This window comes from Esox lucius, chromosome 10 (genome assembly GCF_011004845.1).
Source record: "Esox lucius isolate fEsoLuc1 chromosome 10, fEsoLuc1.pri, whole genome shotgun sequence".
NCBI lineage: Eukaryota > Metazoa > Chordata > Actinopteri > Esociformes > Esocidae > Esox > Esox lucius.
Window position 1 is genome coordinate 588,846 of NC_047578.1, and position 17,028 is coordinate 605,873.

A 17,028-nucleotide genomic window follows, 5' to 3' on the forward strand; every position below is an offset into this window, starting at 1 on the left:
AAAGACGCGGGGGGGGCGTGTCACTGACTGGTTAAAGACACGGGGGGGTGTCACTGACTGGTTAAAGACACAGGGGGGGTGTCACTGACTGGTTACAGACACGGGGGGGGGTGTCACTGACTGGTTACAGACGCGGGGGGGGGGGTGTCACTGACTGACTGGTTACAGACGCGGGGGGGGGGTGTCACTGACTGACTGGTTACAGACGCGGGGGGGGGGTGTCACTGACTGACTGGTTACAGACGCGGGGGGGGGGTGTCACTGACTGACTGGTTACAGACACGGGGGGGGGGGGGGGTGTCACTGACTGGTTACAGACACGGGGGGGGGGGGTGTCACTGACTGGTTACAGACAGGGGGGGGGGGGGTGTCACTGACTGGTTACAGACACGGGGGGGGGGGTGTCACTGACTGGTTACAGACACGGGGGGGGGGGGTGTCACTGACTGGTTACAGACACGGGGGGGGGGGTGTCACTGACTGGTTACAGACGCGGGGGGGTGTCACTGACTGGTTACAGACGCGGGGGGGGGGTCACTGACTGGTTACAGACGCGGGGGGGGGGGTGTCACTGTGGTGTTCAGTAGGCATAATGGCCCTCATTTATCAAAAGTACGTACACCAAATTTCCAGCGTACACCCAAAACCACGGTGACTTATCAGATTTATTAATATGGACGTTGGCGTACGGCACTCTCAAATCCTACGCCAGCTCAGGAGGTGGTGTACGCACGTTTTGAAAAAATCCTAACGCACTGACAAACTAAAAGATATAATATATTATGACCCACTGTAAAAAAAACAAACATAATTACAGTGTTTATTTTTGTGCAACATGGACTTCAATGTTTAATTTGTGTGACTTTACCAAAGCATTTGATTTATATGTATTCCTTCAGATGCGAGCCTGTGCACTTTACATGACGTTTCAGGGTTAGGCCCGGCAGTTGCGCACAGACTGGGTTCAGTAATAAAAGGCTTTTAATGACCAAAATATAATTCAGACTGACAAAATAATAAAAATGACATTCTTCTTTTAAATAATAATAATAATAGAAATAATAACGACATTCTTCTTCTAAATAACAATAAACGTCATTAATAATAAATATCATAAAATAATAAGACTAATATTACAAATTGTTATGCAATTATTAATGTGAATGAATGGTACTCCACATCACATCATCTTTTATTCCGCTTTTTAAACTGCCAAATGAAACAATTTCATTTCTTTCTACCTCCCTGGTGATTGTCTCCGTCTCCACGTCAGAGAAGTTTCTCTTTTTTGCCGTCTTCCGTGTGTCCATGGCGTAAAATGAGGGCGTGGGGGAAGTGGAGACTTGAATATATAGGGGCGTGTTATTCTAATGACGATCGTTTTCAGCCGCGGCATTTATCAAGGGCAGGTATTGCGTACACCTGGATTTTAAAGGTACGCACAGCTTCATAAATCAGGCGGTGAGAGGAGTGTAAGCAAAATCTTACGCCAACATATACGCCCGTTTCTACGCTAGAATGATAAATGAGGGCCAATGTATTTAATGTGAATTGAAATGGAGGTGCCGTTTGAACATGACCAGAAAGAACAGACGTTGTTTTCTGGTTGTAAACCGTTGCTTTCTGAAGAAACCCAGGCTGACTAACCTCTAATCCTCTAAGTGTCTCCATCTCTTGATCCCTGTCAGACTCCCTGGATTACCCCATAACCTCCTCCCCCATAACCTCCTCCCCCATAACCTCCTCCCCCATAACCTCCTCCCCCATTACCTCCTCACCCGCCCTAACCCCCCACCACCTTCCATCTCTCCCCTAACCCCCCACCATCTTCCACCACCCCCCCTCTCCCACACCCTCACATGATTCAGGTTTCATAGATGCATCGCTCTCATGCCTTCACCTATAATGGCTTATAAAGGTGTGTCTGCTTTGTTACACGCTCATCCTGGGATGTTTCTGCCCTTAGGCATTCTGGGAACTATTATAGTTATAATTCCGGCTGGGCTTGGTGCAAGTGGTTAAGCAGGTATCAAGAATAATGACAGGCTGCTATTTTCATGCTCCTAGAATAAAATGTGTCATATGACACCTCTCAAAAAAATAAACCGCCTGCCAATTTTGCACCACAGCTTTTACAGCATAATTTACAAAATTAGCTCCAAATTTGATTGAACTGAATCAAGTTTAGAATGCCTGGATAATACTCTTTTATGCCCCCAGACTCCTGCTAGATTGGGTTTAACCCCAACCACCACAGGACAGGCAGAATATACTAACAAGAGAAAGTTAGTTTGGCACTCTGTTGCTCCGTAACTGCACTACTTCTGACACTTAAAAGTAGTGCGTGGGGTTAGTGCGTGGGGTTAGTGCGTGGGGTTAGTGCGTGGGGTTAGTGCGTGGGGTTAGTGCGTGGGGTTAGTGCGTGGGGTTAGTGCGTGGGGTTAGTGCGTGGGGTTAGTGCGTGGGGTTAGTGCGTGGGGATAGTGCGTGGGGTTAGTGCGTGGGGTTAGTGTGCCAATGGGGTGGCAGTGTGTCATCTGGCTCTGTGATTACATGAGGACAGCAGCATCGGGACACATGGAGATTGTAAAAAGACTAACGTCAGTGAGGCACCAGTCCAGGACACAGACTGATGTCGGTCCAGGACACAGACTGATGTCGGTCCAGGACACAGACTGATGTCGGTCCAGGACACAGACTGATGTCGGTCCAGGACACAGACTGATGTCGGTCCAGGACACAGACTGATGTCGGTCCAGGACACAGACTGATGTCGGTCCGTTCCTGCATTGCCTTCTATCATACGCCATTCGATTGAAAACAATTACATTTACTGTTAATGAGCACCTGAATCACAGATGATAAAAATAACCCAGTAACTTTACAATGAGAGATCAAGAGCGTGCGCACGCGTCTGCCTGTGTGTCAGTTTCAGTGCTCGCACAGTGTTTCATCTCATTAAAGTGCAGGAATCCCTCTCTGTTGAAATAAGCATCCAGATCCCGTTCAGACTGTGTCTCTGTGAGGGTTTATTTGGGTCGAGGTGCTCTGAGAGGGTTATGGAGGGAGGATGAAAAGATCTGGGTATTGAGGGAGGGATGACGGATGTGAAAGGACAGTCAAGCAGGCTTTTGGTTCAGAGAAAAAAAAAGAATGTGCTTTTAAATAGATGAGTACTGACACTACATCCCACGAGCTAGCAAAGAGCTGTTTATTGACATTAAATCAAGGATGTGTGTTTGGTTTAAGTAGAGCAGTGTGAGGGCTTGGTGTTATTGGCATGCAGAGTGTTATTCATGGTCCAGATATAATAAGACACCACAGTAGTTAACCCTGCAGACATGCAGCTGCTGTCAGTTCGGCCTTCAGAGCTTTAGTGGCAGAAATATCCACTGAAAGAGGCTGACCTCTATGAAATGATGATGATGGAAGAAAATGTAATTCTTGGTGTGTATGGATTGTCTTGTTGTTAATGTGGATGTGTACACACAACGTTGATGTTGATGGGTGATGTGTGTCTACATCTATATTCAGTAGCAGTTAGAAGTTTGCACATTTTATTCACATTTTCTTTTGAAATGTCATGACCCCCCTCCGTGGCCCTGTTGATTGGTCCTAATCAGATGAATCAGTCTTGCACATGATGTTGTTGACGAAGGAACCACCCTGTTTGAAATTTGCAGTAACAGCTTTGGTCCTGCCGAACACAGCCCAGCTGTTTATAGTGGTGTGGTGTTGTATGTAACTGGCGTGGTTGGACCTTTTGAAGGCATAATTAGTTGTGGATTTAGCCCCACCAAGAGGGTCACGGTTGATTATCTGATTGAAGAGATTCATATCTGACAACCTTTCACATGAAAACAAAGTGACGCCACAAACGTGCTTGACTGACCTCAAACTGATGAATAACACTATCCAAAACGGCCCCCAATTCCCTATTTAGTACACTTCTATAGTACACTACTAATACTGCTGTATACCAAGGCCCTATTCCCTATGTGGTATATTACTATAAACCAGGGCCTTATATAATACACTATTATAGACCAGATGCCTTGTCCCTATATATAGTACACTGCTGTATACCAGGGCCCTATATAGTACTGTTATAGACCAGATGCCTTGTCCCTATATATAGTATACTGCTGTATACCAGGGCCCTATATAGTACTGTTATAGACCAGATGCCTTGTCCCTATATATAGTACACTGCTGTATACCAGGGCCCTATATAGTACTGTTATAGACCAGATGTCTTGTCCCTATATATAGTACACTGCTGTATACCAGGGCCCTATATAGTACACCATAGACCAGGGTCCGATGGGCCCTTGTCCCAACAGTCCATTAGTAAATAAAGGCCCTGTGGGAGCGGTACCAGAACTCTTTGTCGCGCTGCAGCTTCATCTGTTCCCCTGTGTGTATAGAACCTCCGGAGGATGGAGGGAGACTCGCACAGAGAACCCGATCGAGACCTGAACGACCTCCAGAACGCAGATTGGGTAAGAGGTCGCGCTCCGTGTTGGAATGAAACCAATCAACCAAGTACTGTATAAAGCCCTTTTTACTGCAAGTATTTTTCAGTTGTCTCAGTGCTCATCTCTTACACAGGACTTTACTGTAATCATAACACTGCATACATATTGGAAATCAAATCAGTGTGTATCAATAGTTTTTTCTGCATATGTAGATATGTTATACATAAAATACTATTATGAATGTTCGTTCCAGATAAAGCTTCTTGTCATTGTCTCCAGGCTAAGTTCTGGATGCAGGTGATGGGGGACCTGCGTAATGGGGTCAAGCTGAAGAAGGTTCAGGAGCGCCAGTACAACCCCCTGGCCATAGAGTTCCAGCTCACACCCTACGAGATGCTGATGGACGATATCCGCTTCAAACGATACAAGCTGCGTAAAGTGATGGTGAGGAAGATTGTTATGACGAGGAAGGGCGATGTCTGTCAAAGCAGAGAGAACAATATGCACCAGGTTCCACAAGTCATTTATGCGTTATTCATCAATATTTGTTCATGAGAGGCTTTAAGGCTAGGGCAAAAAACTTTGCTAGATGATCGCTGCACCAGAATGGTCGAAGGCTATGTCATGTACTGCATTGGTAAACATATCTGTTATGAAATGCACACATTTTAGTGCTTTCTGGTGTGTGGAAGGCAAGCACTGATTTGATTGAATTTAATTGTAGACATCAAACTGCTTTACTGAATCAAAGCTTTCAGACTGCTAGTATGCCAGTTATGCCATCGGTAGTTAGTGGTGTTCCCGGTCTTGTGCTCTTACCCCAGGTGAATGGAGACGTCCCTCCCCGGTTAAAGAAGAGTGCTCATGAGGTCATCTTGGAATTTATCCGGTCCAGACCCCCTCTCAACCCAGTGAGTGCTGACCCAATGTCCCCCAAAAAAACAATTTTCCTTTCCTTGTCAATGTAACAATTGCTATGAAGGTTTGTAAGGACCTGGCTGAGAATGACTAAAACAAGATTGTACGCAGCAAAAAGTGTCTTTAAAAAAAACTAATATAATATAATTATATCTGAGTAATAAGTGACATCTGCCAGTTGAGCTAGTTAAACTACTTGATATTCAAGGTATTTCATAATTGCCTGATCATGATTATTTGTGCCTGTTCGCAATTCTTTTTATGACAGCTGTCTTTTTGCACAATATTTTGCTTCGAAAATCATACGTTTCCAATCCGAATAAAGGATTTTTACACCAATGTTAGAAACGTCTCAACAAACACCATGTTTCCACCAGTCAGGATGTCTAGGGCTTGGGAGCAGAAGTGTGACAGCTCTGCGAGAAGTTATAGGCGCAGATAATTTACTGAACCTGTTTTCTTAATTTCAGCACGTTAAAACCTAGTTTAGCATTGTTTTGCACAGGATGTATCGTTATATAATTTCTCAACATTATAATTTAATTTACAAACACGTTTCAGTCGTTTTTTTGTCGCATCTCCTCTGATCGACAAAAGGGGGGGAAAAACGCTTAAGCATGTGTGAAATATTTGTACTTGTATCATAAGTCGACTCCTAATTAGATAATTCACATTAAAATGCATGAATATAAATATATTTTTTCCACCTGGACAAAATTGACACTTATGTAGACTGCTATTCATAGACTTGAGCTCAGCATTCAACACGATCATCCTCACTAGGCTGGTCAACGAACTCCATGACCTGGGGATCAGGTGCATCTCTGCATCCGGACTTTGGACTTCCTAACAAACAGATCCAGTCTGTCAGGTTAGACAACTTCACCTCCTCCACCCTGATCCTGAACACTGGTGTTCCACAAGGCTGTGTGCTGAGCCCCCTCATGTACTCCCTCTTCACCCACGACTGCATTCCTGTACACAGTTCCAACACCATTGTCAAGTTCACAGAAGACACCACGGTGGTAAGCCTGATCAGTCACAATGACGAGTCAGCCTACAGGGAGGAGGTCAAGTGCCTGACGGCATGGTGCCCTGACAACAACCTGCCCCTCAATGAAAACCAAGGAGCTCATTGTGGATTACAGGAAGTCAAAAAGGCTACAGTCACGCCCCAGTTCTCATCGATGGTACTGAGGTGAAATGTGTCCAGCTTCAAATTACAGGGTGTCCACATCTCCGAGGACCTCTCCTGGACCCTCAAGCCCTGGTCGAAAATGCGCAGCAGCGGTTGTACTTTTTGAGGAGGATGAAAGCTTGTCTGTCCTCCAAGATCCTTGTGAACTTTTACTGCTGCACAATTGACAGCATTCTAACTAACTACGCAACTGTGTGGTTTAGCGATTGCTCTGTAGCCGTCTGGAAGGCCCTGCAACGGGTGGTGAAATCTGCCTAGCACATCTCTGGTACCCAGCTCCCAGCCATCGTAGACCTAGAGTGCAAGCGCATTCAATTTGCCATCATTGCACTTGTAGAATTGCCATTGTACTTGCGTTTTACAGTGGTTACATATGGATGTCTACCTCCGGGACATCATTGCTGCTATCTCTGCATCCTGGTTCCACATGATACCTCACTCCTTCAGTTTGCCTTGATTCCACATCTAGAATGTCTTTTAGAATTGGCATTTGTACCCACATGACGATTATCTGCTTGTAACACACTATTTATACATTTTTGTCCTCTATTACCCCTATTTGCACACTCAGTATTGCCATTTGTACTGCATTTGCCTTCATTGCACTTTATCTACTTGTAATAAACATACTGATACGTCCAGAAATAATTGGACACTGACACAAGTGTTGGCTATTTTGGCTGTTTACCAAAATATTTTCATGTTACATTTAAATACAAATTAAGTGCAGTCTCTCCGCTTTAAATGAGGGTTTTCACTTTGAGGGTTGTCGCTCAGATTGGAGGAAGTGTTTAGGAATTACAGCTCTTTAATATGTAGCCCCTCTTTTTCAAGGGACCAAAAGTAATTGGATAATTGACTCAAGCTGTTTCATGACAGCTTGTTGGCTATTCCTTCATTATTTTTTCATCTATTAAGCAGGTGAAAAGTCTGGAGTTAATTCCAGGTGTGGCATTTGCATTTGGAAGCTGTTGCTGTAAACCCACAACATGTGGTCAAAGGAGAACTCAATGCAAGTAAAACAGGCCATCCTTAGGCTGCACAAAAAATCCATCAGAGAGATCGCAGGAACATTAGGAGTGGCCAAATCAGCAGTTTGGTACATTCTGAGAAAAAAAATTATGCACTGGTGAGCTCTGAAACACAAAAAGGCCTAGACATCCATGGAAGACAACCATGGAAAGGATCCTACGATCATCCACCACTGTTAAGAAAAACCCCTTCACAATATCCAGCCAAGTGAAGAACACTCCAGGAGGTAAGCATATCATTATCCAAGTCCACCATGAAGAGAAGACTTCACAAGAGCAAATACAGAGAGTTCACCACAAGGTGCAAACCATTCATAATCCTAGACTTGCATGCATTGCACTTGCTGAAGACAAAACTTAAGGCTGAAAAGACCCACGAACAAAACAGAATTTTACTAATGATCTTAATTTGTCCAATTACATTTGTCAATCAATCAAATGTATTTATAAAGCCCTTTTTACAACAGCAGTTGTCACAGTGCTTTACAGAGACACCCGGCCTTAAACCCCAAGGAGCAAACAACAGTAGTGTTGAATTTCCCGCAACCTAACTGTCCTTAATGCTTGTAAATGTTTGCCCTCTTCTATTTGCACTTTTGGTTAGACTCTAACTGCATTTTTTCATACTCTGCTTGTACTTGTTCAATGACTAAGTTTAATCTAATCTACTGTCCCATTGCATATTAACGTTTGAAAATAAAATTAATCTTTCTTGTACATTTTTTTACTGGATTCACTGAGTGTTGAAACACGTTTTGCTACATGAGGAAGGCTATTTTAAATAACTTGGCAATAATATTTGCAGCAGAGTGAGAGGTGAAATGTCACAATGCACAGGGAAATGTTAACAGTCATTGCTTTGCGGTCGCATTTTGTGAACAGTAATCAATAACAACTTTAAGTGGTAGTTCCAAAGCCAAACACCGCTGCACCATCCTGGGCACACTTCGGTTGTAAGCTAAATGAAAGAGGTGAGCCCGATAATTTGGAGGAGACAAATTGCGGGATTTGATCCAGAAAAGTGGCGCTCAAAAGCACAAAGGCCAGAAACTGAAGAACCATTACTGAATCCGTCACGTATTTCTAGGCCTAAAATATTATTAAGCTTACACTATAATACTGGCATATTGACAGTATAGACAATTAAACCGTTAATTGCAGTTATTTGTGCGGCCATCGTCAACTAAAATGTCATAATCGTGACAGCACTAATTCAAGGCATGTACTCTAAAGTCAACCGTTATTTTCTAATAACTTTAGCTTAAGAGAAATATACTTTATTTTAAAGATGGTTTGATTTTTAACCTAAAAACAAGATAAATATATGTGATAAGACCTTTTATTTAAGGTTTGTGAAGTCTGAGACTGAGGTGGTGTACAGGACTGGCAGATGCCAAGAAACCTGACTGCTTGGTTGGGGGTTTACCACCTCTGTCTCTACATTTACAAGACTTGAGGTATGGAGACTTTGGGGTGTTTTGGTGAGCTCCTGTGTGTGTCTGTTGACAGGCTTCTGCCAGGAAACTAAAACCCCACCCTGTGCCCCCCCCGAGCCTCCATGAACGCCTCCTCGAAGGCATCAAACAGGAGAGGAAGCTAAGACCTGTATCACCGGACATGATCCGACGAAACCGCCTCGGTAAGAAACCCACTTCAGGTGTATATGCAGAAATACCTCAAGGTTGTAGAGCAGGTATATAACACTGCATTCATCACGTCACCCGGACCCTAGTGGCCCGTCACCCGGACCCTAGTGGCCCGTCACCCGGACCCTAGTGGCCCGTCACCCGGACCCTAGTGGCCCGTCACCCGGACCCTAGTGGCCCGTCACCCGGACCCTAGTGGCCCGTCACCCGGACCCTAGTGGCCCGTCACCCGGACCCTAGTGGCCCGTCACCCGGACCCTAGTGGCCCGTCACCCGGACCCTAGTGGCCCGTCAGACCATTATTTTTTATTGTTGGTTATTTGCTCATCTCAAACCATCACACTGTGTGAACATTACATTGTACACTCACTCACTAACTGCGCAAGCTAACAAACTAATTCACCCAGTCAGTTAAATGTTTTTGTCTATAGTATTTATAACATTACTTCTACTGAAATAACACTATCTGATGCGTTTTTATCAAGACATTCACTCGCCTTATCTGCTGGTAGCCCTCTGTCCTTACTTCCTGTCTTCAGGGGTGTGTAAGAGGGATGGAGGGAGGCTGGGTGAGGCGGGGGGGGCATGGTCAGGGAGGGAGGCATGGTAAGGGGGGGAGGCTTGGTGAGTGAGGGAGGGAGGCTTGGTGAGTGAGGGAGGGAGGCTTGGTGAGTGAGGGAGGGAGGCTTGGTGAGTGAGGGAGGGAGGCTTGGTGAGTGAGGGAGGGAGGCTTGGTGAGTGAGGGAGGGAGGCTTGGTGAGTGTGAGGGAGGGAGGCTTGGTGAGTGTGAGGGGGAGGCTTGGTGAGTGTGAGGGGGAGGCTTGGTGAGTGTGAGGGGGAGGCTTGGTGAGTGAGAGGGGGAGGCTTGGTGAGGGTGGGGGGGGGAGGCTTGGTGAGGGTGGGAGGGAGGGACAACTGATATAAGGATATCTCCTGCCCGGGAGAATGGGTCAAACCAGGACAGACCATTTTTAGCTTCCAGAAGAGCATGGGTAGAAATGGGTAGACTGGTCTTCTGGGTGCTTTATCACAGATCAGTATAACTACCCAGCAACCGTCACTCATCTATAACATCAAATTTGTCCATCAAATCTCTTTCCATGTTGGTTTTCATGAGGTTCGATGTGTTGTTAGCTGGGGACTGGTGAAGACAGTTTATTTTTGTTTGTAGGCAGTTAAATATGGATGGAAATAATGTTTTTTTTCTTTTAATTGAAACCAGCAGTTTCCTAATATTGTTTTAATATTCATATTGTTCTTTAGGTGTTTTCAAGTCAGTCTAATAGACTTTTGGCAAATCTGCCTGCTTGGCGTCCTCCACCACTAACTGTTAGAAGTGTCAATCTTTAAGAGGATATTTGTGACACTGGCCAGATGTTACTGGTGGTAATTATTTATGTATGTTTCCTCTTCTGGATTAGTTCAGTAATCATTTAGTAACTGTAGACAGACCTCACTTTTTGTCTCGACCTGGACGTTCCAGTTGTTTCCATCTATGGAGTTAAGTAACCACAAAGTAGTTTTTCCCTCAGACTGTAGGAGACTACAGTTTAACTCACGCTCATATTTCTGTTCTACTCCTTTTGTTTGTAACATGGCCTTTTCCTGCAGTTATTCACCCGATGCGTGTGTCTTACAGTTTTGACAGTTCAGCAGGTAAAGTCTCTCGTCTCGGTACTGCCTTATCATCTGTCTGAGTCCCTAATTGACCCTCTGTAATATGCACTTCTTCTGACCTTTTGTGCCGGAGCCCTGAGGTGACCTCTGGTGTCATGGCTGCCGGGTTTGTTGCTTCCCGCTGGTCCTTTCACCATTTCACGCTTCTGTTGTGTTGGAGGATGGTCAATGTCACATCAGTAGCTCTGCTGGCAGTGACAGGCCCTCAGACACTGGCCAGGAGATCAGGCGAATTGATAGGGCAGGACTTGTTAACTAAAGGATCAAGACATACAGCATTTATAACTTTGGCCCATCACTGAAATAATGTTGTTCATATTTGGATGCTTAAACAATGATATTTTGAGCTTCGTCCATGACAGCATTGTCACAGGGATTGGCAGGATGTGGGAATTCCTGATATCTAGTTATTTTATCAACGCGTCATCCTGAATAAATAAATATTCTGCTTTTATTAGGACGATCACTATGTTGAATGTATATATCAGGAAACAACTCAAACTAATGATTGACCATAGAAGGGACAGATTACTCTGTTACGCCTGAATATAAACTTCCTGCTTGGCATGGCTACCATAATCCACCATCTCTGTGGATTTGCATTTACCCCACTTAATGCACAGAGATGACCCTTGACCCCTCACTTCCTCTTTCACGTTCATGCTCACTGTGTGTCCCTGTGAGTGCTGGAGGCTAATGTAGTGTAGCGTCCGACCTGGCTGATGACTAGGAGGGATGTGATGATGGTACTGGTCATATTGAAGGACATGTTCCCCTCTTTAGGAGCGGGTAAAAGCGTCAGCACTCCCCAGGATCTGTTCCGAAGTTCAGGTAAGCAGTTACCTGTGCCCTCTCACTCGAAGTGTGTGTGAGCAAATTGTTAGACCTGAATGCAGATGAATGCCTTTCAAAATGTTTACAGATATTTGTGAAAAGCATTTCTGTCCATCTACTAACCAGTGTTTTTTTTTCCTTCACCGATTAAACTTTATTTATTTCAGTGCTTCCTCTAGAAACCTTTTCTCCCCTCAGTAATAATGGCTGTGACCTGGAGCTGGTTAAACTAGTTTTGGTTTTAGTCTTCAGGAAGGAGCTCTGGTGAAAGGGTGTGTGTCTGAGGTGCTAGTGTGTTGGCCGTGGGTCTATTCATTGACAGAAGTGTGTTTGTTTTACGGCATGACTGAAAGATTGCCGGTTATCCTGTTGACATAAACCCTAGATGTACAACAGCAGTATGACTGATGGCGCTCGTGGTAGTGGTCGATCAGTATGCAGACAGGAAGCCCTCTAGTAGTAACACAGAACCAGATGCCAGATTCAGTAGATGTATTGATCAAAAAGCGTTCCCACTTCCTAAAACATATTAATGAGAGGGCGCCCATTGCCTGGCATGGAACAGTGATGACCTACTGACTTCTAGTCAATTATTTGACATCAGTCCGGTTTTCTGTTTCCAAAAGTAGTTAAGAACAGTGGACTGTTTTGGAAAAACCATAGCCATAGTTAAATAGTAAATGTATATATTTTTTTAGGGGTGAAAGGAGATATTAAGTTGTCGTCTATGCACACTTCAGAGTAAGAAAAGGGAAACTAGAATGTTCCAGTGTGATCTGACTAGATCGGGCTTGGCCCTGCCCATCTGCTGTAACTATATTCCACCCAAGTGCATAAACGTGATGTTGTTAAAGGTGTTGAGGCCAGACTCCTCCTGTGTTTGTTCTGTTGTATTGATAACTGTTGTGGAGAAGTGTCTGGACTCCCGGTGACTAGTGTCTTCTGCCACTCCTCCCACAGACCCGTCCACTCCGGATGCATCCAGGAAGCATGCCACCAGCACCCTGTCCCTGTCTGTCCCGCTGGCTCAGGGGGAGGGCGGGACTCTGTGTCAGCCCAAACGGCTGCTCAAAGCGCCAACGTTGGCTGAACTGGGCAGCTCGGAGTCTGACGTACGTGTGTGAATAGATTGGGATTTTGTCTTGTCCATACTTCACAAATGCACATAAAATGCTCAATCAAATTTATTTCTAAAGTCCTTTTTACATCAGCTGTTGTCAGAAAGTGCTTTTACAAAACACCCGGCCTTAAACCCCAAGGAGCAAACAACAGTAGTGTTGAATTTCAGTGGCTTGGAAAAACTCCCTAAGTAAGACAAAATTTAGGAAGAAACTTACAGGAACCAGGCTCAGAGGGGTGACCAGTCCTCATTTTTATTGCTCATTTCTATTAAGTAAAATGCTGTTTTCTATTTAGTAAAGTTGTTGACTTGCACATACATTTTTTTCCTTATTTCGTGTTTGAGAAATTAGTTAGATTTCCATTCATCTGGGGACCCTTGCAGTAGAGTCCATACATGTTCATACTTTATCATAGTAGTGGGAGTTCTGTACTCCATACTCTATCGACTGAGCTGTCACCTGAAATGTTCATGTCTCTGGTCCTGTGAATGTATCCCCAGGATGAGCCCAGTAACAGCTCCTCCAGTGTTTCCGGCTCTGCCTTGGATGCCTCATCCCCTGAGTCAGTAATTGGGAAGAAAAGTGAGAACCCAGCCATCTTCCATTTCTCTGTTGAAAGATGATTTAATTACAATGCAGTGCACTCAGAAGCCTTTCCATTTCCATGAAAACATACATATTATTGCATTAGAAACATTTTACAGACATGCCAATTCACAAGTCCTTAAATCTCATTGATTCTGATGACTAACTTCATATATTAGAGGCAATATAACCAACATGGAAGCTTATATTGGAACTCCCTTTACTTTGACAGCAGTGCCTGTCACTGGTCAAACTGCTTCAGCCATGTTCCCTCCATCATAGCTCTGTGGTCTCCTTCTCTCCTGTTTCAGAGCCCTTACAGATCCCGCCTCCTGCCTCCCTGTTGTCCACATCCCCGCCTGACAGGCTGGCCTCCCCCCAGAGGAGGCGCTCCGTGGGGAAGGAGACCCCCTCCGGAGTACGGCCTTTCACAGAACCCGGCCGAAACAGCAGCCGGTCCCTGGTACGTCCTGGTGTGTCTGACGGTGCTGTATTGGAACAGGGCTTCATGCTCCGTCCTGGGAATGGTCCGAACTTAGCAACTCTGTTATTTTGTCTTGGTAGAATTGCAATGCAACTGTATCTTTCTGATCTGATTTCTCTGCTTCGTGATTGGCCAGCTTGATTTGTTTCCGGCAACTGACAACATGAGGATTCAAACTTCATGCCTGGAACCCAGACTGGACACTAATAGCTCTCATATTTATGTACTAATGATGCAAACAAACACATCTGTCTAATAAGAGACACTTGGAAAGCCAATTCTAAACACTTTAGGAACCCTCAAATGGGGAGATAACACATTAAACCTGCTTTAAATACATAATTGTTTGTCCAATATGGATGAAAATACCCTCAGATTCATTCATTTGAAACCCCATTGTTGTCATTTAAAATCCAAAATTGCTGAAATACAGAGTCCAAAAAGCAGAAAACTTTCATTGTGCAAATACCTCTGGAGTTCACTAGATAGTTGTTTCCCAACTACCATGAATCAATTGGTATAGTTGTTTCCCAACTACCATGAATCAATTGGTATAGTTGTTTCCCAACTACCATGAATCAATTGGTATAGTTGTTTCCCAACTACCATGAATCAATTGGTATAGTTGTTTCCCAACTACCATGAATCAATTGGTATAGTTGTTTCCCAACTACCATGAATCAATTGGTATAGTTGTTTCCCAACTACCATGAATCAATTGGTATAGTTGTTTCCCAACTACCATGAATCAATTGGTATAGTTGTTTCCCAACTACCATGAATCAATTGGTATAGTTGTTTCCCAACTACCATGAATCAATAGGGATGGATGTTTCCCAACTACCATGAATCAATAGGGATGGATGTTTCCCAACTACCATGAATCAATAGGGATGGATGTGTTGCTTGCATGTGTAACATTGCATCCCGTTACCATCACAGAGCCCTATGATCAGTGGTTTAAAGTAGTAGGGAATAGGGCGCTAACCGTTTGGAGGTCAGCCTCCATGATACAAAATATGTTTGTGATATTATGAGCAAAGTGTATCAGGCTCTGATGTTTGACCTTTCCCCTCTGTGTCTTCATGGTCTTCCTCCGGCCTCCATTCTGGGGAACCGAAGGGTCTTCTTTCCTTTCCTATTCCGAAGTCTGGATGTTCCATAATGTGCCCTGAAGTAAATACAATGTTGATGTTTTAGTTCCTCTTTTGCAGTCCCATTGCTCTACTGGAGAGTCCGGTTTAAAAGGTTTCTTTTAAGAAGGAACATGTACTCCTTTTCAGTTACATGACAGTGTTCTTTTATGAATGTGTTCTTCTCTGAGACGGCTTCCTTAAAAGCGCGTTCTGAGCTGGGGTGCTGTGTTTGACCTCCCATCAGGCCGATGGAAAGGTTGTAGGTTGATTCTGAAGTGGCTCTTCTGTTTCCTTCAACACCTCAGGAGGAAGTCCCCGCCCCCAGCCGTGGTGCTCACGCGGTATGTGGTGATGTCACGCGTAAATTAATCGCTATGGATGCGTTCCAGGTCGACCTCACTGCAATGCATTGATGTACAGTTCATATAGATCTTATTAATGATATGGTTATTGCTTCCCTGTGACTGCGGAATGATCTGGAACACACCCAATGGCCTTCATCAGTCGTCACTTACTGTAACTCTGCGTCTTGGGGTCACGTCAAACTTCATACACGCCAACTAACGTCATGCCTCACGGGTGATACAATGGGGTCAGGTTTTCGCTTCGTTGTCATTGTCCATTTGTCCTCATCCGCATGGTCGGTCTGTGTGTGGACAGGAGTCTGGGCTTGATTGGAGCGTCTGAAGTGTGTATGAGGTTTAGCTGCACGCTTGGATGATGTTGTGTCTGTTATTTTCAAGGTAGCTAACAACACTGCAGAATTTGGTTTTTGTGTTGGTGTCTTGGTCATCTCACAGATATTTCATTCACACACATCGCTTTGTTAAAGGGATCGTTCTTCCTGTAATAGGAGTCATGTTTCCTGGTCTGAGCTGCTCCTCTGACCCAACACACTGTGGGTCTGTGTGTTTCAGGAGGAGTTCTGCTACCCTGTGGAGTGCTTGGCCCTGACGGTGGAGGAGGTGATGCATATCAGACAGGTCCTGGTTAAAGCAGAGCTGGAGAAGTTCCAGCAGTACAAAGACCTCTACAATGCCCTGAAGAAAGGGAAGGTGAGAACAGCTCCCCACTACTGTACAGGAGCCTTGCTGAGAGAAATGACACATGCTGATGTGATTCTTTATTCTACATGTCACTTCTGTGTGTGGTCTAGAAAAGGTTTTGTCTGGGCCTTGCACAACGTTGCTTTCAGTTATGTTAAAGCCAGCTCTGACTAATGAACCATAACATCAAACATCGTACTTTAAACCTATAACCAAAACCAATTATCACTGAAACTAAATGTAGTCTGACTGAACCATATTGACACATGTTGGTAGCACCTAACACCTGTATGTGCTGTGTCTCTGTCGTCTGGGGGTGTCCTGGGTGTGTAGCTGTGTTTCTCATGTCGGACTAAAAGGTTTTCCTTCTTCATCTGGTCCTACACCTGCCAGTTCTGCAAAAGGTACAGTTAATTTATTTTAAACTCTTTTTCAAATCAGGACCAGTGGGATGGTTTTATAGAGATGGTGGGGATAGGATCAGGACTGGTGGGATGGTTTTATAGAGATGGTGGGGTTAGGATCAGGACTGGTGGGATGGTTTTATAGAGATGGTGGGGACAGGATCAGGACCAGTTGGATGGTTTTATAGAGATTGTGGGGACAGGATCAGGACTGGTGGGGTGGTTTTATAGAGATGGTGGGGTTAGGATCAGGACTGGTGGGATGGTTTTATAGAGATGGTGGGGTTAGGATCAGGACTGGTGGGATGGTTTTATAGAGATGGTGGGGACAGGATCAGGATGTTGTTTCGTTTAGTTGACAAGATACAGGCTGGTCGGCTGGTTTCGATCCACACGTTCTTTTACCACTATGCTATTTAAAAAGCGGGTGTTGTTGCACCATATTTGTGTGTAGAGACGTGGTGTCTGTT

At 44.6% G+C, this 17,028-nt stretch overlaps 1 protein-coding gene across 6 annotated transcripts in view; it reads left to right on the forward strand.

Moving 5' to 3' along the window:
- Positions 1 to 17,028, forward strand: part of spire1a (spire-type actin nucleation factor 1a) — a 44,040-nt gene that overhangs the window by 20,253 nt on the left and 6,759 nt on the right. For 4 of the 6 annotated variants that reach the window (XR_004576267.1, XR_004576268.1, XR_004576269.1 and 1 more), the window contains exons 5-16: positions 4,428 to 4,502; positions 4,758 to 4,922; positions 5,303 to 5,389; positions 9,135 to 9,264; positions 10,883 to 10,927; positions 11,732 to 11,779; positions 12,743 to 12,894; positions 13,404 to 13,485; positions 13,800 to 13,951; positions 15,414 to 15,449; positions 16,026 to 16,163; positions 16,488 to 16,558. Coding sequence is in view for 3 of the 6 variants with exons in the window: in XM_034294769.1 (XP_034150660.1) it covers positions 4,428 to 4,502; positions 4,758 to 4,922; positions 5,303 to 5,389; positions 9,135 to 9,264; positions 10,883 to 10,927; positions 11,732 to 11,779; positions 12,743 to 12,894; positions 13,404 to 13,485; positions 13,800 to 13,951; positions 15,414 to 15,449; positions 16,026 to 16,163; positions 16,488 to 16,558 (1,181 nt within the window). In the remaining 3 variants the exon portion in view is untranslated. The remainder of the gene's footprint in view (positions 1 to 4,427; positions 4,503 to 4,757; positions 4,923 to 5,302; positions 5,390 to 9,134; positions 9,265 to 10,882; positions 10,928 to 11,731; positions 11,780 to 12,742; positions 12,895 to 13,403; positions 13,486 to 13,799; positions 13,952 to 15,413; positions 15,450 to 16,025; positions 16,164 to 16,487; positions 16,559 to 17,028) is intronic. The other 2 variants (XM_034294770.1, XM_034294771.1) reach the window with 2 other exon arrangements.